General features: G+C 48.6%; 1 protein-coding gene across 1 annotated transcript in view; it reads right to left on the reverse strand.

Annotated features, from left to right (window-relative positions):
- Window positions 1-24,153, reverse strand: part of GALNT6 (polypeptide N-acetylgalactosaminyltransferase 6) — a 272,909-nt gene that overhangs the window by 32,321 nt on the left and 216,435 nt on the right. Inside the window, exon 5 of the mRNA XM_069653399.1 lies at window positions 22,336-22,570. Within this exon, the coding sequence (XP_069509500.1) occupies window positions 22,336-22,570 (235 nt within the window). The remainder of the gene's footprint in view (window positions 1-22,335; window positions 22,571-24,153) is intronic.

The following is a 24,153-nucleotide window of genomic DNA, read 5'->3' on the forward strand; positions in this document are numbered from 1 at the left end:
GTCTGAGTGGGATCGGACCGCTATGGCCAGAGCCTCCATCGCGAGGACATATAACAATGGGGAAAGGGGGCAGCCCTGTCTAGTCCCTCGGGTGAGGGAAAAGGATTCTGACAGCAGTCCGTTCACCTGGACCCGTGCGGTTGGGGCTCTATAGAGGGCGGCCACCCAACTCAGGATGTGCGAGCCGAAGCCCATCCGCTGGAGAAGGAGGGTCATATCTTCACTCAACTCTATCAAAAGCTTTTTCCGAGTCCAGGGACAGGATGCATGCATCTAGATCTGAGTTTTGGGTGAAGTGAATCATCATTTTTCGGATGTTGTCCGACCCTTGTCTGCCCCTAATGAAGCCAACTTGATCCCCATGGACTAGCTTTTGCATTATCCCTTCCATCCGCCGACCCACCACCTTGGCCAAGATTTTAACATCGAAGTTAAGCAGTGATATGGGCCGGTATGACGAACATTCCCTCGGGTCCTTACCTTCCTTGGGCAGGACCACTATGATGGCGCCCATCATGGAATCGGGGAGGGTGCCCCCTTCCAGGACAGAGTTGAAAACCCTCGACAAGTAGGGAGACAGGGTGGAGTGAAACCTCTTGTAAAAATAAACCGAGAAGCCGTCTTCCCCCGGGGAGGTCCCCACCTTCATCCCGCTGATCGCCTTCTCCACTTCTTCCTCGGTAACCCGACCCTCCAACCTCTCTGACAGCTCCCGGGCAAGGGACGGTATCTGTACGGAGTCAGGGAACTTCTCGATCTGGGCACCGCCTCCATCATATTACGAGGTGTATAGTGCCTCGTAGTATTGGCGAAAGGCTTCACTAATGTGGGGGGTGTCATAGCCTAGTATTCCCCTGTTGTCCCTCACCATCCTACTCCTCTGGACCTCCCGCAACCTCCAGGCCAGGATCCTATCCGCTTTGTCCCCCTTCTCATAGTATCTCTGTTTGACCATTTGGAGGCTCCTCTCCGTTTTATGGAGGAGCAGGTCTTTTAATTGAAGTCTGTAATTCTCCAGTGTGGCCACGCGGTCTCGGTCCACGGCCTGTGCCGGGGAGCCCCCGGTTGGAGGCGTGCTATCTTTTCCCTCAGAATTCTCTCCTCGGTCTCCCTCTCCCTCTTCTGACGTGAACCTATTTTTATGAGGACCCTTCTCAGGGTCGCCTTGAAGGCATCCCAGAGGGCATGCGTACCCACCTCCCCATTATCGTTGAGCTCAAAGAACTCCGAGATGGCTTCCAAGACAGCCTGGGCATGAACCTCGTCTCTCAATATGGCATCATTACACCTCCAACGGCCTCATCGTTCTCTACACCAGCCCCCCGCCAAGGTGACTCTGACCAGGTCATGGTCTGACCAGGGAACGGGGTCTATCGTGTAGCCCACTATGTGTGGGCGGAGTACCTCGTCCACAAGAATGTAGACTATCCTGGAGAAGGCTTTGTGAGCGGTGGAATAGTATGAGAAGGATGGCGCCCCTGTCCGGGGGGTGGGCATCGTGTCTGTCAGGCCCATGTTCTCATTCACCCCCTGAAAACCACATAACATTGCATTTCCCGTGGGTCTGGGGCTCGATCCGCCCACCCGCTGTCGATCTCTGGATGGGTCGAGGACCATATTGAAATCACCTCCCACCAACAATGGGCCTTGGGTGAAAGTTTTCAGCTTTTCCCCCCCACACCCTGCCAGAATAGTGCCTGCCTTCGTTTGGAGCGTATACAACTGCCAGAGTTCTGGGCGTGCCCTGTAGGGAGCCCCGTACAAAGAGGTAGCGGCCTTCATGGTCCCCGAGGATGGAGTCTTTCTTGAATCCCAACCCCCTAGCGAGCAGGATTGCGATCCCTCTTTTCTTTCCTTTGTGGGATGCATAGAACATCTCCTCAATACCTGCCCCCCGCATCTTGGGCTCCCTCCCCCGCGCCCAGCGCGTTTCCTGCACAAAAAGTAGGTCCAGCTTGCCCCTCTTAAATTCTCTACTGATTAGAGATATTTTTGTGGGGGTGTTCAGGCCCCGCACATTCAGGGTTCCCACCCCTAGGGCCGGTCGGTCATCAGCCATGGTCGTTGTCACCTTCCTTTTTGGTCATTGATGTCGCATGATCGCACCCTCCCTGCTTTCCGCGGTCCCTTGTCTGGACATTTTTAGAACTTTTTCCCAATTTTCCCCCCAACTCAGGCCCCACCCCAAAATCCCCAACTTGTGTACAAACCCCCCTCGCCGGCGTCCAGCCATGTAGTTCATCCATTCTTAGATTCCTGGCCGGACCACCAGCCGATTCCCTACGGCCATGCGTTGATAACAAAGCACACTAACGTGAGCCCCCACCCCCCCCGCCGCTTCCCGCCTCCCGTGCGCCCTGGCTTGGATATTGCTCGAGGGGGAATCACAAGTGTTACTCCCCCCACCCCCCAATTATCAGGGCCCGAACTACGGGTAGTCCGGGCTGATCCCTCCGCCCCGTGGGCGGTCAATCCCTGGGCACAGAATGGTACATCTCGCAGCACCCATAGTCGTGGCCCTCCGAGGCCCCCTTATACTTGCAGTTCAAGGTAGTGCTGCAGGTGAAGCATCTCCCAAGACCTCCTATTGATTGGTCCCAAAGACCATCTTGGGGTCGCTGTTGTCACCCCTCCGATTCGGCCCACTCCTCCTCCATTGGTGTCGGTGGCGTGTTCAATTTATTGAATTTCCTAGCGCTGGTTTTCTTTCTCCTGGAGTTAGGCTGACTGGGGGAGCCCCTGCTTAGCGCATCCAGGCCCACTGGCCCCTTGATGGGGGCGGAATCCCCCAAGTAGTCTTGAATAGCTCCTTTAATGTCCTCTTCCATCACCAGCATTGTGCGTTGGCCTGAATATTCAAAAGACAGGGAAAAGGGATATCCCATCTGTATCGAATGCCCTTTTCTTTCAGTAGTTGTGTCGGGGTGGCACATCCTACGTTTAGCTAGGGTGTAGGCTGAAAGATCTTGGAAGATAGAGATTTGGGAGCAGTTTTAAGGTATCGATCCTGCCTTCCTCGCAGCCTCCAGAACTTTGGCTTTGTCGGTGTAATAGTGGAAGCGGGCCAGGACTGATCTTTGGCTCCCCGACCTTCCCCCGGCTCTGTGCACCCGATCGAACGGGAGCAGCGTTGCGAACAGGAGGGTGATAATGTCTCTCACCACTCGAGTCAACTCTCTCTCCGTTTCGCCCTCCGTTTCTGGGATCCCAAAGAACCTTAGATTGTTCCGTCTTTCCCTATTTTCATAGTCGTCCATTAGCCTGGCTCTCCCCTCGTCTCTCCTTTCCAGGGCAGCGAGCCGTGTGCCGAATTGGATCTCCTGTGATGTAGAGGATGATTGATAGTTTTACACTTGGAGGACTCTATCCTCGATTTTGTCTACTCTTTGGTCCAATTTCTCGAACTTCTGAGCGATATCAGATCTCATTTCTCTAATCTCCTGGAGGATGGAGGAAAAGCCTCTTTCCATTGTCATCGCGGGTGGTCCTGCGGATTCAGGGTGGGCCATGGTGCTGGACAGTGTGGGGACCCCAGTGGTGGCCTCTGTTACCTGAAAGCGAAACGTTTGTAGGGTCTTCCAGCTCATATGATGCCACTGGCCCCCGCTGTGGGATCCACTGCGGTCTGGAGGGGCTCTTGGGGGGAATACAGTGCAGCCCCGGTGCCTTGCCGCTCCACGTCTCACCAGTGGAGTGTTCGGGTGGTGGATTTACCCCTGCAAGGGGTTGGGCAGATCACCAGGCGGGCACTCGCCCCGCCAACTTGGGACGGGGGCCTCTCACCTGGGACGCAGGCCGTCTGCAAGTTCAGGGTGGGCCGTGGGCCTGCTGAAGTCGGTAGAGGGGAGCCAGTGGAGTCCTCCTGCAGGCCGTGTGGGCAGACTGACCCCCAGCTGTGAGGACCGTCGTGGCCTAGCAGAACCCTGAGGGTGTATCGTGTTGCCCTGACGACGTGTCGTTAATTCTCAGGTGGGGCCCTCCAGGAGCAGGCTCCAGCCCCCTCGGGGAATGGGGTAGTCCCCCTCCAGGCGGGCACACGCCTGCCGATTGCTGGCGGGGGCCTCTCACCTGGGCTGCTTGGTTGCTGCTGCCTCCCGGGGTTGCCCCCTCGGTTCCCTCTGTGTTCTGGCGGGACCTCGCCCCGATGCGCCCTCGGGGCAATGTCTTGATTCGTGGTGGTGTCCGGTCCAGGGCAGCTCACCCCTTTCTGGCCTCCGAATTCGCCCTTGAAGCGGGGACCCTCTGCGCTTGGCAGCGCCGGTTGTTTTGGTCCCCGTGTGGGGGGGGGGGGCAGATCCGCCACTCGCCCGAGGTGGGGCGTCACTGGGGGCCTCCTCGCCTGGATCTCCTCCGGGAAGGCCCGGCCTCCTGCGATGTTTCAGCGGGCCCGCATTGCCGCGCTGTGGGGTCGGAGGGGCGTCCGTCTCCTCTTTCTGTGTTCGAGCGGGTCCCCGCCCGGGGGGGGGTGGTGTCCCGCCGACACTCGCCTACCTCTTCCTTCCTCCTCCAGGTCCGGGGGGGGGCGGGGTCGTTCCTCCGCTCCTCTCTCCGCGTAGGTCTCTTCCGGGTACTGCGCTGCCAATCGTGGCGCCCGCCCAGTCGAGCTCCGACACTCTCCCAACTCCGGTTCCACTTGGAGCTGGAGGTCCACTCTTTCTAGCGGGGGCATCACGGGGGGGTTCATAAGCTCCTGCCTCCCGTTGTGTTCGCTCAGGGGGGGGTACCATGGGGGGGGGGGCTCAATCCCCTGTGTAGGCCCGGCCTCGGCGGGAACACCGCAAACAGGCAGCCATTGCCTGTGCGCCACCTGGTGGCCTCCCGTTTGCACTTTATTAATGCATTTCTATTAATCTTGTAAGCTCCCTCTTACGTATTAATTGCTCTAGTTTGCTGAAGTAATATTTTTGAAGTTGCCATTTGAATTGATATAATGGTTATTTGTTTGTACTGACTGTTTTATGTTAAAGTTTACTTGTATAAACTAATGTCACAATAATAAAATAACTAAAGACTGCCTGCAGGGGTAGGATATGGTGGGGACAGGGTGAAAGGGAAAAATACTGTAGGAAGAAGGGAGGGATTGGTATTCATGCAAGTTCTTTTATCCGGTGACGAGTCTCATTGCTTGTGTGCTGTTTTAGGGCAATCAAATGGGGGACCATGTCATTGGGGTTTCTCTCAAATCATTGTTTTGCTTTTGTGTTAAACCAGTTGCAACAAAAAATAAAAAGACTTCATCTCCCAGAATGCATTGATCTCTTACATGAAATCCCTGGGCTGGAGGAAATGTGTTCAACTGAAATGGAGTCCCCTTACCTATACAGATTATTGGAAGACACTTTTTTTTTACAAGTAGGGAAAACTAGTTACCCATGTTAGTTGCTTCCTGTAAGATTTAGCAAAGGGTCAAGGGTGTAAAGAAATGGAAGGTTTGAAGGCTGAGGGATTGCGTATATGGGATTACTTGATTTGTTTGGTGTTGTACTGACCAAAAGCAATTGTGTTCATGTGTCAGTTACAGTGAAAACAAACGTATATGCAAAGGTAGAAAACAAGAATTAACAAAGTCAACTGTTTTCATCTGTGTGCTGTAAAATAATTTTATTTGTTTCTCCTGCAGGTATTGAGATCACATGCATTTTCAAGATTTGCATAGTGTTACAATTGCAAGTCCAAGTTGCCATCATTTGGTAGGTTTTATCAGGATACAGGGAAGTCATTTCACTAAAATGCCAGGGGTAGCGGAAGTGACATCACACGACCCTTGACCCCTGATATCACAGGAAGTGATATCATTTGACCCCACCCAAAGTGCTATTGCGGGAAGCCAGGGAATACAACCTTTCACCCATTGACAAAACAGGAAGTGGCATCACACAGCATTGTACACTACGAAAAATATGGTTATGATATCACTAATGTGATGTACATTTCATACAAGAATGGAGCACCATATGTATCGTTAAGATCAGTGTATATAGGCCCATAATACCAAGTTACTGTGAATGCAAGCAGAGGTCCATGATAAAATGATAATGACGTTATCCTAGCACTTGCGCTTAAGCGCTTCATATAGAAAAAAAGATACACCCAATATCACACAACCTGTGTTGATACTCATTTATCGACCTCAGGAGGATGAAAGGCTGTGTTGAGGCGTTTAAGAACAGACTAAATCAGGGACTCACCCCCCTGAAGTGTGACTGAAATAAACCTTTAACGAGTCTAGCAATTAATGTATAGAATTCCAGAAAGACACATTATTTGGTATTCCTGTTCTTTCTTATTTAGAGTCAGTGCTGAAAGTGTTAGCTTAGACTTGTGGCACCCCTGTTCTTATATTCCTTATTCTTTTTTTTTAAGGGGCCTGAACAAGAAAGCCAGCCACTCCAGAAGTAAAAAGCCACATGGTGTTGGCCACAGCCCAGGAGCTTTCATTACAAAAACACTTTATTTTTATTTTTATAGGTCGCAAGTGAGACCACAGAGGTCGCAGTTGCGACATCTGGTGACCCCCTAAATGACGTCCCAGTCAGGATATGTTCACTTACAAACAATTACACATATTGGGCCTCATTATGACCCAGGCGGTAAGTTACCGCCTGGGTCGTACCTTTACCACCATGGCGTAAACTACGTTTACGCCATGGTGGTTGACGGACTTACCGCCCCATTCCGAGGTCGGCGGGGCGGTAAGTCCCCAATCCCCATTTACCCTTCCCCATTCCCATTTTTGCCCCATAGGGCATAATGGGAGTGGGGAAGGCGTTAATTACGCCACCGTAAATTACGGTGGCGTAATTAACAACATGGTCCCTTAGCGCCATGGATTTTAACACCTGCTAAAAGCAGGTGTTAAATCCGCCATGGCGCTAAGGGACCTCGGAATCAGGCGGTAAGGGTCGGCGCTGTTTACGCCGCCGTAAACCCCTTACCGCCTGGGTCCTAATGAGGCCCATTGTCATCATTCAGTAGGCACCCGCATCATGGCCAGGTGCTTGCACAAATGGCCAGTTTTGCCATCCGAGAACAGTAGGAAGCACAATGTATTAGGCATTTCTATATGTTGACATTATACTTGCATCATATGGTCATCATTTGGGGGATTATTTTCATAGACCACCATGTAGATTTACCCTCTGCTAAGATCTCTGTTAATCAGTGCTACTACCCACTGGTACTTATTCATCACCATCAGAAGGAAGGGACTAGTCACCAAACCAGGGTTTCAAACCTGTCACATGGCATGGTCCCATTCCCAAAACAAGCCTGTTGCACATGAGCTAGCCATCCGGCACGCAACTGTTTGTGAGACGTTACATTTTAATCCCAGGTACACACCTTTAGGCAGCTGTTGCCAAAACATGGCAAAGTACTGAGGCCATTTTCCACATATTGCCACCCAGTACTCAGATACTCATCAGATAGCAGGCTTTCCCATCAATTGCACTCACGCCATTTGGCATGTATTATTAGAGGCGGGCGAGTCTGGCGAGGCCCGGGCTCCAACAGGGTTTCCAGCCCGACCCTCCTTTTGGCCCATACCCATGGATGCCATGGGCCTCACAAGGGCCGCACAATGCAATTTTTTTCCCTTTTTCTGGGGGATCCAGGGATTTCATGGGCTCGGCCCGTGGTGGGCTCCTAGAGCCAGGCCTGACCCCTAGGCACGCCCGTACCCATGAAGTCCCTGGCTCCCGCAGCTCTAATTGCTATACGTTGTTTAGGTGCTCCTGTAATTGGGCAACATGACTGCTTTGCCTCCTAACCCACCCACTTCTCTGCTCTTCCCCTAGAGTGCTTTCAAGCACCCTCCCTGCACTTATTGTAACCCCACGCTACTGGAGGCAGTTCCCAGCTGTATTTTTTTCCACCACCACCCAACTGGTTCCCTTGATTTCACAGCCATCTTTCATTCTTCCGTGGGAGGATTTGGAACAGCCCTCGAGTACTGTGTTCCCCAAATGAAGAGAGCTCTAGCTAACGTTTTCATTGAGAGTGACATTTTTCAGCAGGAGCACCTAGGAGTGTGCCCTTCCTCTAGACCAGGGGCCCGCAACTTGCGGCTCTCCAGATGTTTTGGAATACAACTCCCATGATCCCTCTCCATTGTGTATGGTGTCTAGAGCTAATGGGAGTTGTAGTCCAAAACATCTGGAGATCCAAAGGTTGCAGACCCAGGCTCGAGACAATGAACATGACCATGGGTTAATGAACATTAATTCCCGTTTAGAATATTGTTATATATACTGTGGTGCACGTATTAATGTTAAGTACAGGTCAATAAAACGTTATTTAAATTGCAATGAAGGAAAGATTTTGGGGAGATCAGTGCAGGCAGCACAAAAGGAGCACGGATTTGCGTATTCTCGTGTTTCGCCCGGGGTGCAAAATTGGCTGGAAACTGTTCTGAAAACACGCCACAAAGGCTGCTTATGTACACGTGATCCCAGCGTTAGTCAAACCTTTTTAATAGTACCTTCTCATTTTCTCCATGTTAGCCACTTGACAAGCTTCAATGTGCCCTTGAAAGGTATGGGTGTAGGTCAGGTCATGCCACCCCCTTCTACAGTATCTTCCTCGCGAGATCTGCCATTTTTCGGAGCTTCTAATTTTAATTCCTCAACCCAACTATACGGCTTCCTGGTGTGGATATTTAAAAGGCTGCAACTGCTTGTTATTTTTTGGGTTAAAGCCCCTCTAGAAAGTGCAATCGCGAGCAGCAGAGCGGGGTGGCAGCATGTGTGATGCATACGGTCGTTGGCATCAGGGCCCTTCATCTTTTTCATTTGTAATGGTCCCTGGGGCCCTTGAAGCTGCTCCATGTCTGCAGTCTTAGGACACAGGAACATATTCGTTAAATTCCGGACATTAAACGTGCACTGGCTGCTGTCTTTGAGCCATCACCTCCGACTTGCGGTTGGTAACCTGCTGTCAAGGAGCGATTCATAGCTTTTCAGGTAGACATGTGGTGTTTTGGCTGCTGGCTGCCTCGCCTATGGTACTCTGCAGCTATTAACCACATGCGGCAATTTTTTTTTTTTTTTTTTTTTTTAACCCAGGCGTCTCCCTGTCATTTCACTGTTTAAAGATTGGACCTAGCTCCTGAGCAGCCGAGCGCTGTACAAGGTGTAAAGCAAGGCGGCACCCCATAAATTATGCCGACCTGGGGCCCCACCAGCCCAGACACATCTTCAGCCGGCATTGGGTTTCTTTCAATGCCTTCGATCAAAAGTGCAAATGTTATTCTCTTCCAGTCGCATATCCTGTCCAGTGGTGGCACGGCACGCCAAAGGTTAGGCCCACTTATCGGTCGTATTTGGAGACTAGGCGGAGTGATACTTGCACTGTAAGCTTCACAGTACAGCCGGTTTATACACACCCCACCCACACACACACACACACATCACCGCTACTAAACGGACAGGTATTCTTCCTACGGGTGCGACGCTTGAGAGCAGGCTTTTCCCCCGAGGCCGAGCAGGCCCGAACAGGTATTGCATGCAGACAGCCTTACCCGCGGCCATTTTGTGGATTACAAGATGAAAAAGGCTATTATTAGGGCTGAATAAGACGCTGCGTTCGAGCCCAGGGGCGAATGCCCAGAAGTCCCAAATGACTGGTTTTGCAGCCAAAAACCATACATTCCTCTCTCCAACAGATCGCAGCTGGGCAGAGCCTTTAGTTGGGTTGCTACCAACGGTATTGAAATAACAGGCAGAGCACCCTTAGCGTGGCCATGCGCGAGGCGGCAATCCAGTACTGTTTTTGCTTGGAATGTGTAGTTTTCATCTATTTCTACCGGACGAAGTCCCAAAATCCAAGGGGAAAAAAGGGGGCCTGAATGAACTTCTCATGCATGGCCACATGAAAGTTGAGGGGTCATCAAAAATGTAAAAAGTACCAATAGGGTCAAACGCTGATGACCAGTTGGAATGATCGCTCAGTGGGTTGAGCACAGGATGAAAGGTTACAAGTCTAAACTAATGGGTAGACACTCATTGGCAGGGAAACATTAGCCTTTCTCCCTTCTGATGTTATTGGGATCTCTACAGGTAAGTTATTACAGGAGCAATTTGTCCCGACATGCAACAGATTTGGGCCAAAGAAATTGTGGAGCTGTACTGCTTAAACCACAGGCAACTCCAGGTGACATTTTGGAAAACGCAACTCCGAGTTATAATGGGAAAGAAATTGCAATTATAGCGTCAATAAAGGGCCTGTGAACTGCAGTTCACAAATTCACAATATGTAATAATGGAACAAAACACATTTAAAAACGGCCTTCAAGTGACCTCGGGCACTTCAAATTATTGCCACTTAGTCTGTCAGCGTATTAGTGGAGAGTCCCAGCATAGATTTCTCAATCCCTCCCAGAATCCAAACAGTTCAATATCTTTAAGCGCATGCTCCCAGTATATTGGGGCTATTCGCATTTCACAGACCCCACAAACCCAAAATGCCTTGTTACGACCAAAATTAGGGCATCTGAAAAACCGCATGCAGCGTCGAGCCAAAAACCCACACAATGTGGCATTGCAGAAGGAAGTGGTGTACCCTTGGACAGTGGGAATGCAGTCGCGTGCCGATTGGTCCAGACAGCGCGGGATGATCCACTGTCTCAATAGGGGAATCGTCATGCTCGCTCTCCTCAACCAATCAACCGCTTTTTCATACAGTGTTCATCCCACTCTGATGCAGTGGCTGAAGTGCATGGCCAATCGCCAAGTAGAAGCCTCCAGATCAAACTCGATCCCAAGCTCTCTCAGGACTTGTATGCTGGCTGTGCAGTCCACCAAGTGAACGGAGGATCACCGGGGCAATGCACTGGTCTTTGAAGCAACACCACGCAGAGCAACAGAGGTCTGAATCCCGGATCTGCGCTTAGAAACCGAACTCGGGTATGGTATTAGGCGTGTTATAAAAAAAAACACTAAAATAAACAATTAAAGGCCATCCACGTCCATCCCTCATCCTTAGTTTCTGCACAATCCCTCCTTTGAGTCTTTCAAAGGCTGGGTTTCCCTGCCACTCCTAGGCAATGGTACCCAGACCTACCGTTGGGTGTCATCTGGGACAGGGTTGCAGTGCTTTGATCTAAGGGTCAAACACATCACTGCATGATGATGCAGCCTGCGGCAAATCCAGGAGGATATGCAGTCAGGCGGTTGGGTTTGTGCAGCAGCAAATGACAGCGCGCAAAGTGCCTGCAAGCAGTTAAAATAGGCCTTGCTTGACACATGACAACAGAGGAAGGGACGCTGGCTTCAGGTCAATGCTGACAAGACAGGGTCGATCATAGCAGTGGACGACTCCTGAAAGCCCTCATGCCTGCCCTCTGACCACCAGGCAGGACTTGAAGTGGGGCAAGAAATTGAAGGGGGTCTTTTGGGGGCATGGCTTGCATGATGGGCCTGGCCTGAAAAGTACACAACCATAGTATGGTACGGAAACAAATACATAAATGTTTGTAAGCATTTACATGCGTGTGCGTTCCTTACTATGGTTCGTGCACTTTTCAAGCCTTGTTTTTTTTAAACAGAAATATACAACATATTTCAAGGTTTATAAAAAGATGGCTTAAAAAGTACACCATTTAATCCATCTTTTATCAAGCTTGGACTACGGTCTGTCAGCAAATCTTTATAAAAGATGGATTAAATGGTATACTTTTCAAGCCATGTTTTAGAAACCTCGAAATATGTCACACAGTCTCTGGTTTGCCGAGGGTTAAAGACACCTCAGTGACCTGGGGTGGGGAAACAAAAGGCCATTGAATTGCTGTGGCAGGCTGGCACCTCTGTCAGCTTGCCTGACTCAATGGAGGGCGCATCTCCCATAGCGGCTGCGGTCGCGGCAGGATGTGTCCCACCGTGATGTGGTGGGACCGGGGGGCCCCCAGCTAAGCCCCACTTTTTGGAGACTGCCGGGGCGCAGCCCACTTAAAGCACTGCCACCAGACTTCATTACGGCAGCACACTGTATGAGAACACTGCCCACCAACCCGCACAATCTACACACCTCCATAAGGCTGGTGGAGAGACTTCGACATAGTCCTGGATCCAACTCCACTTTTTCTCTACTAAGGAGAGAATGTTTAAAAACACCCTTAAAACGTGCCATCGAAATGGGCCCCTTGTGCCACCCGGCAGGGAAAAAGACGCAAGGCTTGCCGCCTGCAGGCTCCTTCACTCCTCTAAATCTGGCCGCTCTTCATTCAGTACGTTGGCCACAACTTTCAAATACAGTGGCCTACAGAGCACCGAAAGACCCAAACGGAGCAATACCTCAAACGCAGCTATCCCACCACCCCCTTATCCCCACATGCTCCGGTTTAGGGGCTCCAAAAGAATGCATGGGCCATTCCATCATATGGAGTAGGGAGATGTGGAGATGTTGCCGCGTTCTGTAGACCACAGTGTTTGAAAGTTGTGGTCAATGTCCCGATGGAAGAAGGCCAGATTTAGAGGACTAGATCATGGAGCTCACATGTGTAATTACAGCAGACCACTGGTTAAAGTAATCTTCCTAAGCCAGAGTCTAGTGAATGTGATGCACCTTAATTTGTACTGTGGTTCTGGTTCCTGGAAGAGGGCCTTGAACATAGAAGGCCGCCCATTTAATTCATCAACCGAAGACGCATCTTCGTATAGGCTGGCCTGGATGGTTGCACACCATACTCTCTACGGCTAACTATATACATACCATAATGATAAAGCAATCGGAAATTGAAACAATCCATATTAACACTCACAAAGAAGAGGATCAATAGTGCCTCAATATTCATAAAATGCAATAAATGTACAAAAGAGTGTCCATAACAGCGAAAATACAGTCTTAAACAATACGGAAGTGGTGCAAATAAATGATGCATTGCTAATTGATCTTAATCCCAGATTACTTTAGCATTATGGCATTTATCGCAGAGTATTGTGTGTAACAATTTGATATGGTTCGACAGCTGAGTAATTGGGGCACCCTAGTGTTGGCATTTTACAGGCTAACCTGGCGGCAGGCGATTTGCATTGGGAATGGTATGGATGCCACCGACCCTCTTCCCCCCTCATCCCCACCAAGACGCTCTCATGGCCACAGCGGATGAATAATCCAACTTTTCCACCACACCCTCCACATTCTAACAATCGCTAAACACAAAACCAACTGAGCCACTCCCACACAGCAATCAACTTACCCTCCCAAGAGACACCAAACAGAACGGTAGATCTCGACAACCAATTTACATACCACAGTCCTGCCCAGTGCAACCTAATGCCACAGAAATGCAAGGCTACTCTCTGGACACAAACACATCTATGCTCTGGGAATACAACATGCAGAGCACAGGCTACTTGTCTGCACCTATTAAACCACAGGAAAGCCATCTTGTATTTTTGTTTCTATCCACTAACCTAACCCACGTGTCAGGAATCTGGGTTCCCAAAGCAGCGGACCCGCCTGTGGTGCAGTGATTGGAGATCACCATGGCAAGAGCATGGCCGCAGCACAGATCACCCTACAGTACCCAGGGTACCCTGCGTACCATCCGTGTCCGGAACAGAATGCAGATTTTAGAATGGCACATCGCTTCTGCATCGTCGGCTTCTACTACCGATATCTGCACCCATCGAGGATTTTGCTTCCTCGACCTTTGGTTCCGGTGCCCCAATTCTCTTCCTTTTGACCTTGGATTGAACATGGACTGCACTCGTGGATTTTCCTGGATTGGGACTTTGTCATATCGTGGGATGGGATTTGGTACGTCCTTCTCCCGAGAACATCTGCAGTATTTCTGGAAAAGCATTGTGGTTACTTGGACCGTTTCATCTTGGATTTCCTTAGCACTTGCTCCCAGTCAACCCCACTTCATAGAGCGGGCTCACCTCGATTCCTGGCATCTACTGGGAACCTTACCAGTCTTCAGGTACTCTGCGGGTCTGCTCTTTCATAAGAAAGGGATACAGTGGAAGGGCAAGAAACCAGGGGGTTAATGCTTTGATGCTGAACTCCTAGTCGGACTCCGCACTAATTTATGCCCCTTTGTTCCACAGATTTTTGGAGGGAGCCTTGCCACATTCCTCCTCTGCCCTTTTGACTCACCCGAGCACTCATTGTTCCCTTTCCTCTCCGAGTGGTTATGATAGGTTATTTATAACGCTCTTAATACCCAGAGGTTTCTAAGCGCGGACCAGGGGATCGAACCTGTGTGGTTCCATGTTGTCTTGCTGCCAAGGTGAGCACGTTGCCGCTGAGCTATCCTCCCGAGACCGGTTCGTGGGCAGAAAATCTTGTGCCCACCAGAGAAGACTAAGAACTGCCTCAGGTTAGTAACAGCATGACACCACCACCACCCTCTTTTTCAGATCTGCCCGAGCGCCTGAAGACCATGCAAACGACAGTGGTGCAGGTTATGAAACCCAGTAGCAAAGGAATATAGTAGAGCAGGGTTTTCAGGAGGGGGATCAAGAGCACAGGACGCAGTCCTGACAAATCTTGGTGTATGGTGTTCTGCAAATTAAACCTGAACATCCTGCAGAGTACTGGTGGGTGGATACCTAGGACCCCAACAGCCTCGAGTTAAATGCCCGTTCAGAGCCAAGAGACAATGCCAGACACTCCAACAGGACCCCCTCGGAGACATGGAGCAGACAGATTACAGTGATGGGACCAGGGATCAGGGATGGTCCAGGACAGCACAAAACTTCCATCAGATGCTGGCCCTGTATGGAGCAGCTGCCATTTTCACCAATGCGAGAGCTGCATAGTTATTTGGCGAATGTTTGTTACCTCATGAACGCCCCTTTAGCTCGTAGGACGGTAAGTGTTAAACTCCCAACCACTTCCTCAAAAATGTTTGGATGACCATGTGTCATGGACTTTATGCCAGTTGTCACCTGGATACCTCCCACATTAGCAGAATGTTTGTCAAGCTACTTGAGAACCAAGCGGAAGTTCGGGTAAATTTGCAGAGATTATTATCCTGAGCCATCAATCTTGTATACAGAGCATTGTGGTGGATGCTTGGAGGTCATGCACAATTTGGGCAATGGGGATACTTAGCTATAATGTGTGAACAGCCTGGCATTGCAGGGGTCGGTCGTCCCAGATTGAGCTGTGTGTCCACAGGGAGTACTTCATGTGTGCAGCCGTTCTCCTTGGAGGAAGATAACAACGATTGACTCCCCAATACCAGCGCTCGTCATTGGGCCGGATTTTCCAGCATCCGGCAAAAATAAATAAATAATAAAAACATTCTCCCTGGATCTCAGATCTGCGAAATCCATGTGCACCTTTTATGGGTTTTGCCGTTTTGGATCTGCTTTTACTGCCGAAACCGAGATTAAACTCATGTTGGTGGGTCCAAAGCAGAGCTACTTCTCCACAAGACCACTTAAATTTCTGGTCGGGAACTGCGGGAATATGCCCGTTAGGAATGTAACGTTAAAGGTATTTGTACCGCGCACCGTCACCAACGGAGATGGTCCCCAGGCGCTCTGGTGGATCTGCAAACGCACTCTGCAGAAAATGATCGAGTAGAGCTTTGCGGGTTTAAAGTGTGTACATCTTTTATATTTTGCTTGGAACATTATTATTGGAAACGCTCTTCCTCTCTTGGGAAATTATGCAGATATTAATGATTTAACTCCTAAAATGGATTCCGGTTTGTTCTGTTGCTAATCATTCATGTTATTTTACCGTTCCTTTTATCCTTCATTAGTGCATTTATTTTATTCCTTAACCGTCGCTTTCATAGTGCTTTTTAATTATATTTCAGACTCTCCCTCCTTGTATTCTTGCGTTTCCTTATTTTAACTTTACGATCCTATCAGCTTGAGTGTGATTAAAAACAGAGGCGCTTCTCTCTCTGCACACACTCGGGGAAACTGCATTTCCTATCTCCCCTTGTAGTCCTCGGCCGCATTTCTTTCTAAACTCGGCGCAAACGCGTCAGCGCGAAAGAGTCATGGCAGTCCCTGGTTGGAAGTGCTGGGCAGGTCTCTCGCTCCTTCTTAGTCTGCTTCCATGGGAAGTTTTGGCTGCCATCGCCGCAGCCTGCACCATCTTCACTGACCAGGCCACCATATCTGCCTCAATGACATTAGCAGACGCCCTCATAGGTCTCAACCATTTGTGTTGCAAAGGCGGGTGAAAACACCCGATTTTATTTTTGGCGGATGAGAGGCCCATTGAAATGATTGGGCGTGCAGGAGGCTTGGCGGGTGAGTCAGCTGCTTACAAGGCGAGTGAGTTGAGAGCTATGCGCCCTACCATCCCCAGCAACTCAGATAGGTATGTATGTGCCCATCATCAGGCCACCTGCCCTTACCCCCGCCCCCCACCTCATCTACAGTTGCTAGCAAAGCACTTCTGCCTGTTGCCCTGACACTGACCCCCCCTCAATCTCCACAGCCCTGCAACTCGGTGGCTGGAGACTCTGCAGAACAGGCTCAGATCCAAGACGTGATTACGTGCCCGATCGCCCCAGTAGTTGAGAGCAGCCTTTCTCTACTGATCTCCTCCGCTCACCTGTTACTTCCCATAACTAAGCTTTGTTGCATGCTTTTGAATACCCGCTGACTGATAAAGCATGCGCGCAAAGTTAATAACTTAGATGTATTCGCCCTTGCGGAAACCTGGGCTTCCAGTTCCTCCGGCCCCTCACTCAATCTAGCAATTCCTGATGGGTACATTATGATCGACTAGAGGGCAGAGGTGGTGGGGTTTCCTTTATTGTTAAAGACACCCTTACCATTTGGGAAGTCCAAGGTCAATCGAAGGCATGGAGTCCATTCATATCAAAATAGACATGCATGCAGAAAATACAATCAATTTTCTATTGATATACCGCCTGCCGTCTAACTTCTCTTCAGTTCTTTCTAATTATCAGTTACCATTATTAAAGCCAAATACGCCTTTCATTCTCCTTGGAGATTTTAATCATTGGCTCGGATATATAGAGGACCCCTTAGCGGCTGAACTTGAACAGGTTCTTTCCGATTTAGGCTTCTCACAACAAATCTACGCCCCTACCCATACTCTGGACTCGGTTTCCGTGGTCAGCGTCATCTGCCAAGACACCCAAGTTAGTCTTTGTCGGATCACCTTTGTGCATTTTACTATCCCGGTCACCTTCCCTCTTAACATTTTTAAGAAAATACCCAAACTCATTCGGGTGCGTAATTTGAAACACGTCACTCTTGATAAAATTGTACCTCTCTTGGACCAAGCAATCAACTTTGCAGATCCCTCTCCCTTCCAAGTCATGTCTTGTGGAGTAACTGCTAATTTAAATCACATCTCTTCTCGGTTCACACCCTTTAAACTTAAAAAAACAAATGGGGATAAAAGAATAAAATCATGGTTCTCAAATGACTTACAAAACCATAAATCCCTAACCTTGAAGTAATTTCACCTTTGGAAAGCCAATCCCAGCCCTACCTCCTTGGCTGACTACAAGTCAGGGGTCAAATTATATAAATCCGCAATAGCGGAAGCAAAAACTAACCACCATAAGCACAGAATCCAACAAGCTAAATCACATACTAAGGAACTTTTTAGGATTATAAAGGAATCCAGAGTCTACGCCCCACCCACAGGAGTCTACTCCACCACATGATGTCACCTGGTGCCAACAAATACACAACAGAATACACAAACTCATGGGCATTAGAGAGGACATTGCACTTAAAAAAGCAGCTTTGACACCAAACCCAGATCTTGATGCCCATGAGCCCTTCACTAGAAGCCCACTGATTACCCCATTTCAATTTCACCCGATATCAGAGAAGGAACTAATGTTTGTGGTTGAGCAACTCAAGGCAACAAAATACAAGGGAGGCCCGTGTTCTTCCTTGATCATCAAAACTTGCCTCCCCGCCCCCACCCCCGACACTCCTTATGGCAATCTGCAAGTTCGTGAACATATCCCTACAGAAGGGACTTGTTCCGGACGAGTTAAAACAAGCCTGGGTTACCCTTATCTTGAAGAAACCAGGTCTGTCAGCTGATAACCCTCTTAACTACAGACCAATAACCAACACGCCCTTCTTGTTGAAGATCCTTGACTGAGTTGCCTATTTGCAGATCTCTCAGCATTTGAACCAGTTACCAATCCTCAATGACTACCAGTCAGGCTTCAGACAGGGCTTCGACACAGACCTCCTTGCTGGACTTGAAGTCCCAACTACTCAGTCGCATGGACAAAGGGCTATCTTGTCTTTTAGTCTCTTTGGATCGGTCTGCAGCATTCGACTTGTTGAACCATTCTATTATGGTAGCTAGAATGGTCGAGGTGGCACATTTTTCCCCTCCTGATCAGATCTTTTCTGGATAACAGACAGAGCAGGGTCTGCCTCTGGGAAGCCGAGGCACTCCCGGTCTGTGCTTTATGGGGTGCCACAGGGAGTCAGTACCTCTCCCTGCCTCTACAATATCTAAACAGCCCCCTTCTTCACTGTGTTGGAGCTGGAAGGGATCATTTTCTCAAATTACGCAGAAACCCAGTGTGTTGTCCAGTTAACCGTCATGTATTCTCAAATGAACAGGAGATGAATAGAACCTTCTCTCCGATTGATGATTGGATGATGTGTAATAATCCCGCTCTAAAGCCAAAACAGAGATGATGATTGTGGGTAACCCTAGTAACCTAGCTAACCTGGACCCCGCCTACAAATCATTCATGTTGGGGTCTGTCGAAATTTTTCCCCAAACAAAAATAAAAAAATCCTGGGAGTGGTTTTGGACCAAACGCTTAACATGAAGGCCCATGTTAGCAAAACTATCAGCGGCTGTCTACTGCATGAAGCTGCTTGCCCACTTGCGAACTTTCATCTCCCAAGCTAACGTGGAAACCATCGCGAGAGCCATTATCGGGGCTAAGATAGATTACTCCAGTAGTCTCCTGGTCGGTCTCTGCAAGATTGATGACAGCAGACTCCAAGTAATTCAGGACGTAGCCGTGAGAGTGGTCGCAGGTTTGGCGTCCCGCGACCATGTCTCAGATGCTAGGCGTGCCCTACACTGGCTCTCAGTAGAGTCCAGAGCTAAATTTAGATTACTCACCATTGTCTTTAAATGCAGACTGGGCATAATGCCTTCCTATCTGCAAGACTAGGTTGGTAGCAGGTCTGTGAGGTCGAGCAATCAAAAATTCCTGATGCTCCCATGATGTAAACTAAAGAAGGCTGATAATGGTGCCTTTTTTCTCGTTGCCCCTAAATTGTGCAACTCTCTACCACTGACCCTATCAACAGCCTCCACTGACAGCTTTTAAGTGGAACCTCAAGACCTGGCTCTTCTACTGATCTACTGTTAGGTCATACTCTCCTGGCCTGGTGTGACCCACTGGGACATTGTTCCTGCCTGGTTTCTTTTGTCTGTCTTGCCCGCGCCCTTACGCCTCAGGGCCCATGGCTGCACATTACAAATCAATAACGTTAAAGCTAAAAGAGAAATATCTATTTATGGGGACCTGAGAAATATCTCCCGACTCCCCACCCCTACACCCTCTACTCCTCACAGCAACCCCACGCTCCCCCGACCCGTCTCGCTGGGGAGGTCCCACAGTTAGAAAATTTCCAGCACTGCTCAATACCCTGCCACAGTGAGATCAGCAGAGCACCAAAGAGAAAGGGGCGCTGCTGAAACATTTTTGCAGAAAAGCCTTGTGGCAATGAGATAAGGCAGCAAAGCCAGAGATGAATAGGATTTGTAAGGGCAGGACAGGGACTGGGTTGGAGATCCCTGTTTGCAAACCAGAGCCTTCTGAAAATACATCGGGGCTCATTGCAAAATTATGTTCTGGTGGGCGCTTTGCCTTCAGCTGGGAAAATCCATCTGAGGCATCTGTGCGGTGCATAGATTAGAACAATGCAGCGTATCCTAGTGCAAAACCCAATGTGTAATTTTGCTTGTCATGGAGGGTGTTGGTGTGGTCAGGAAGAGTCCCCATAATTTTGAGGGGATCGTGTTGCGTGCACCGTATTGATGACGGGGGGCAGCAAACTGGGCGCAATGTTATATCAAGTGCAGTTAATTATGGATGGGATAGGTTACGTTTAGGGTTACTGTTTAGAATTTTTACATATTAGACTTTCACGAGGTAGAAAGATGCAATATTAAAACTGCAAGTGCAGCATGAACACAATCTACACAAGGGGTGCTTTGTAAGTAACATGGTAGTTGGGATTCTCTTGAAAAATGCATTTTGACTTTTAAACTGACTTTCTCAGGTTTTCAGATGGCAGAAGACAAGTAAATCAGTAAATTGAACCTTTGCGGTTAGCTGCTGCACATGGATTTTAAGTAGCAGCGACATTTGTTGACGTAAAGAGGAATGAAACATCTAGTAAGAAGGTCAGCTTGCAAAAAGGATGAATGTTTATGATTTGACAGTAACACAAGGGAATAGATGTTATCTCGCTCATTGTATTGAAGTTGCATAGAGGGGGTTAATCATTTGTTTGGCTGGAAATAAAAATGGGGCCCGAAGGCCAGGGTATCTGGCGGTTAATTGTTTTTATTGGTCGAAACCAGAGGCTGTATGTTCTGGAGTAGCGGACGCATACATGTATGTTTTCAGAGGCGCCAGATTCTGGGGTAATTGAGATCACAATCAGTAGTTCAAAGAAGATCCTGTTTATTCAGGCCTTCCTCGTATTTGCACAAATATGTTAGCGGACCATGCGCAATCACACTTAAAGTTGAAGGCACTAGACCAGTTATTGCTGGTAATGAATTTGGTATTGAAACCTATTGATCTACTGACGTCATGTCCTACTACGGACAAATCCTAAGAAAAGTTGTGTTCTGAATACGATATGAAGATCACGTTAACACTGGCCAATGAAAATGGAAGAACTGGGAAAAGATGGGATTTCTTTGAAGAGGTTTCTGTCCAATCATGTTTCGAGGGTCAACTGCAATAAAATAGTAGCGAGTGTTTTAGCTGTTGTAAAACATGTATAAAAAGAGGTCAACTGATGTGGTATTGTTGAGACTTGGGCCAGTTTGGTCCTGCAACACCATCTAACCGATCCCCGGAGTTTTGTACAATAAACGTGCTCTATGTACAACCGTGTACTCACTTAAGTGGTGGTCCCGTTTGGGTTGAGGTGATTAAAGGCCCAATCGCCCAAGTTTGCATTACATGACCCCCAACTTGAACTTCATAATTCTCATAAGGCAATTCACTGCCCACACCAAAAAGCTGGAATCAGGGTAAAACATGTCTGTGATTAAGTGAACACCTTTTAAAGTCGTCTGCCTTTGTCTGCAAGAACACATTGAAAGTGACACTTCCTTTAGTTTATTACTGATGCTTCTCTTAAGACAGAGCGCAGAGCTGATATCCCAGATGAGCACTTAACAAAAAGCTATTCATCTTTTTCTGTCAGCCTCACAGGTGCCCCCCCAAAGGCGTGGTGGCCCATTTCCATTGAAAAGGGTGAACAGCCCTAATGGTAAAACAGGTACACACTACATCAGCTCGAAGTAGCACACAGCAAACGGGACAACAGATGAGCGCCAACTGTGGACATCAGTATGCAACATACAGGTCGTTGGCTCATATCCCACCAGGGCAAACTCAAGAGCCCCACATTCAGAGGATTTCCACTTAGCTTACAAATAATCCAAACGAAAGTCAAAAATCCGAATATAAAAACTGTTTTTAAACTCAGACACCCGAATCTGAAACCGAGCAACCCGGCTCCCCAGAAAATAGTCACCATATCCTTTCCCTTCGCTCTCCCACCCTCTAAAGGGAAAGTCTTGCCCCAGACCATCACACGATCATTGTCCACTCAAAGTACTTTGCAAACTAATTGCAAAAATCAAAATGTAGTTAAAAAGGCACAGGTTTTTCAACGATTACCTGTTTGTATTACTAATGTGACCTTATATTCAATCTAGATTTTTTCATTCAATATTTTACAAATTACCAGAAGGATAGACAGAAATAGAAATAAAGGGGGTGTGATAGAATCAAGGTGGACACAGCAGCAAGGTTTTAACTCTATGTCCTCGTCAGTTACTTTTCTTGGTAGTGCAAACAAGGCAACATGTCCCACTCTATTCCGGAGATAAAAGTCCAGCCCAGATTTTAACTTTGAATTCTGGGAGTGTAGCTCTGCATTTCCCGATTACAAACCAATGAGTACCCATCACAGAAGGCAAAGTTAAAAACAGAACAGGACTAGCACCTCCCGAATGGAATAGGGCATATTGGCATGTGCAGGGGGCACCTGCTGTGACTCGGTAGAGAAACCCGAGAAGACTTGCACGTGATTTGAAAGCACAACATGAAAGCATCAGGCATTAGGTCATGGTTGTACATACTTGATAGGGTAGGTTTCGTCTTTCCGGCGATCCTTTTCGTGCTGAGGGATGGCCTCCCAACCAAAACTTAAGCTCCAGTCGAAGTTGCCACGGCTGTGCTGCTTGCCCTGCTGGATGGGCTTCGCAAACTCAAACGTGTTCAGGTCAATGGTGGTGATGTCAGGGCTGACCACAGCCGTTGGCTCCTCGGCAATCCGTGCCAGAAGTGGCTCCAACCAGCCATGGAAACACTCACCTAAAGGCAAACGCATGGGCGGGGGAGGAAGAGAAGGACACATTAAAAAGGCAGCATATCCAAGACTCGCCTTGTTCGCCCTGTGCCTAGCTCAATAGTAAGAGTTGCCCAGAAGATTGGTCTTTCAGGGTAAATGAGAGAAATCCTGATCGGCTGATGCCTCTGGGAGCGAGTAAGCCACCAGGGATGCCACAGATTGCCCCGTGACAAATCGCTCTTGGAAAAGCTGCCCATTTCCCTATAGGTCAGTCTGTTGCCTACAAACGGGAGGGCATCATATGGCACCAAGATGCTGGAGAACCGTTGAAATCAGGACCTTCATTTATCAAATGGATGCTTTCATTTAAAGTTCGGCCAGTTTAGTGGACTCAAATGGTAAACAAAAAGCCTAAAAATGGAAACATGGTGACGTCAGTAGAGGTATAGGACCACTCAATTTTCGGTCCACCTGCACTCCCCACGTACGACAGGATGATACACTCCAGGATCCAAAGTGACTGCCCACTAACGGCCACCAGAGTTACTTCCGGGTGTGCCAATTGGCAGTTGGTCTTGGGAGGTACGACATTGACACCGTTACATTGCCAGGATTTTTCTACAGCGTTTTTTTGCTCAAACTTATCAGTCAAAAAACGAAATCGTCAAAATATGAGGTGGGTGGGTGTTTGGGTAAAAGGATAAGCGATATGCGGTTGTGGGGGGAATAGGGACTAGATAATCGAAAAAGGGGGGGGCTTGTGGGGGAAGAACCCCCTCCCCCAAATAAAAAGAATTAAAAAAAATCTAGGAGGCCCGAATCACAGGCTATGCAATTGCTTAGCACAAGAAGTAGGACAGTTCTCATGGTCCCAAGTGTGCACACCTAATGTAGAAAAAAGAAACACAACCAAACGGCCTCTGGATGACAAATGGGTATACCTCAATACACAGTCAACTGCCCTCGGTGCGTGCAAAACTGAGACAGTGGGCAATTCATTGCTCATCTCAGGGGCCAACTAAACAGCACAAGGACTGTACCAAAACATGGAAAACAAGCTGGGCTAATGTTCCTACCCGCCGAATCACAGCATCCTTGCACTTTATCACACACTGCTCAGGCATGAACTTCAAGCACAACAGCCACCCTACTACTGTGCCCTGCTGATTGATATACCTCAATGCCGACTTCTTTTCTACCCTCACTGTTACTGGAACCAACGGCACAGCTTTTGTGATGCACATCAATCCCGACGTTCCATCCCAGCTTTTTCTTTCTGCCCTTCAACGAATGACAGGCAATTTTGGCACTTCAGAAATACATGCGTTACATTACAAAGCTGTTATACTGCACCAATAACCTCCATAGTTGTCTTCTGTATCTGGTACCTTGTCCGATAAATTGGCATATTGTGCCCTCTTCCTGGTGCTCAGTCTATGGAGGAAGAAATTAGGAAAAAGAGCAAAAGTGGTGTATGGGGAAGGTGCCTGGAAGACTGAGGAATTTAACGGGGAAGGGATGTACAGAACCACAACAAATGGGTGGGTCGATAAAACAGGGTTGAGGTAAAGGGAATGTTTGTAGTGGTAGAAGTAAGGGTGCGTGT

Source organism: Ambystoma mexicanum, chromosome 3q (assembly GCF_040938575.1).
Source record: "Ambystoma mexicanum isolate Mex_15411 chromosome 3q, UKY_AmexF1_1, whole genome shotgun sequence".
NCBI classification, from domain to species: Eukaryota; Metazoa; Chordata; class Amphibia; order Caudata; family Ambystomatidae; genus Ambystoma; species Ambystoma mexicanum.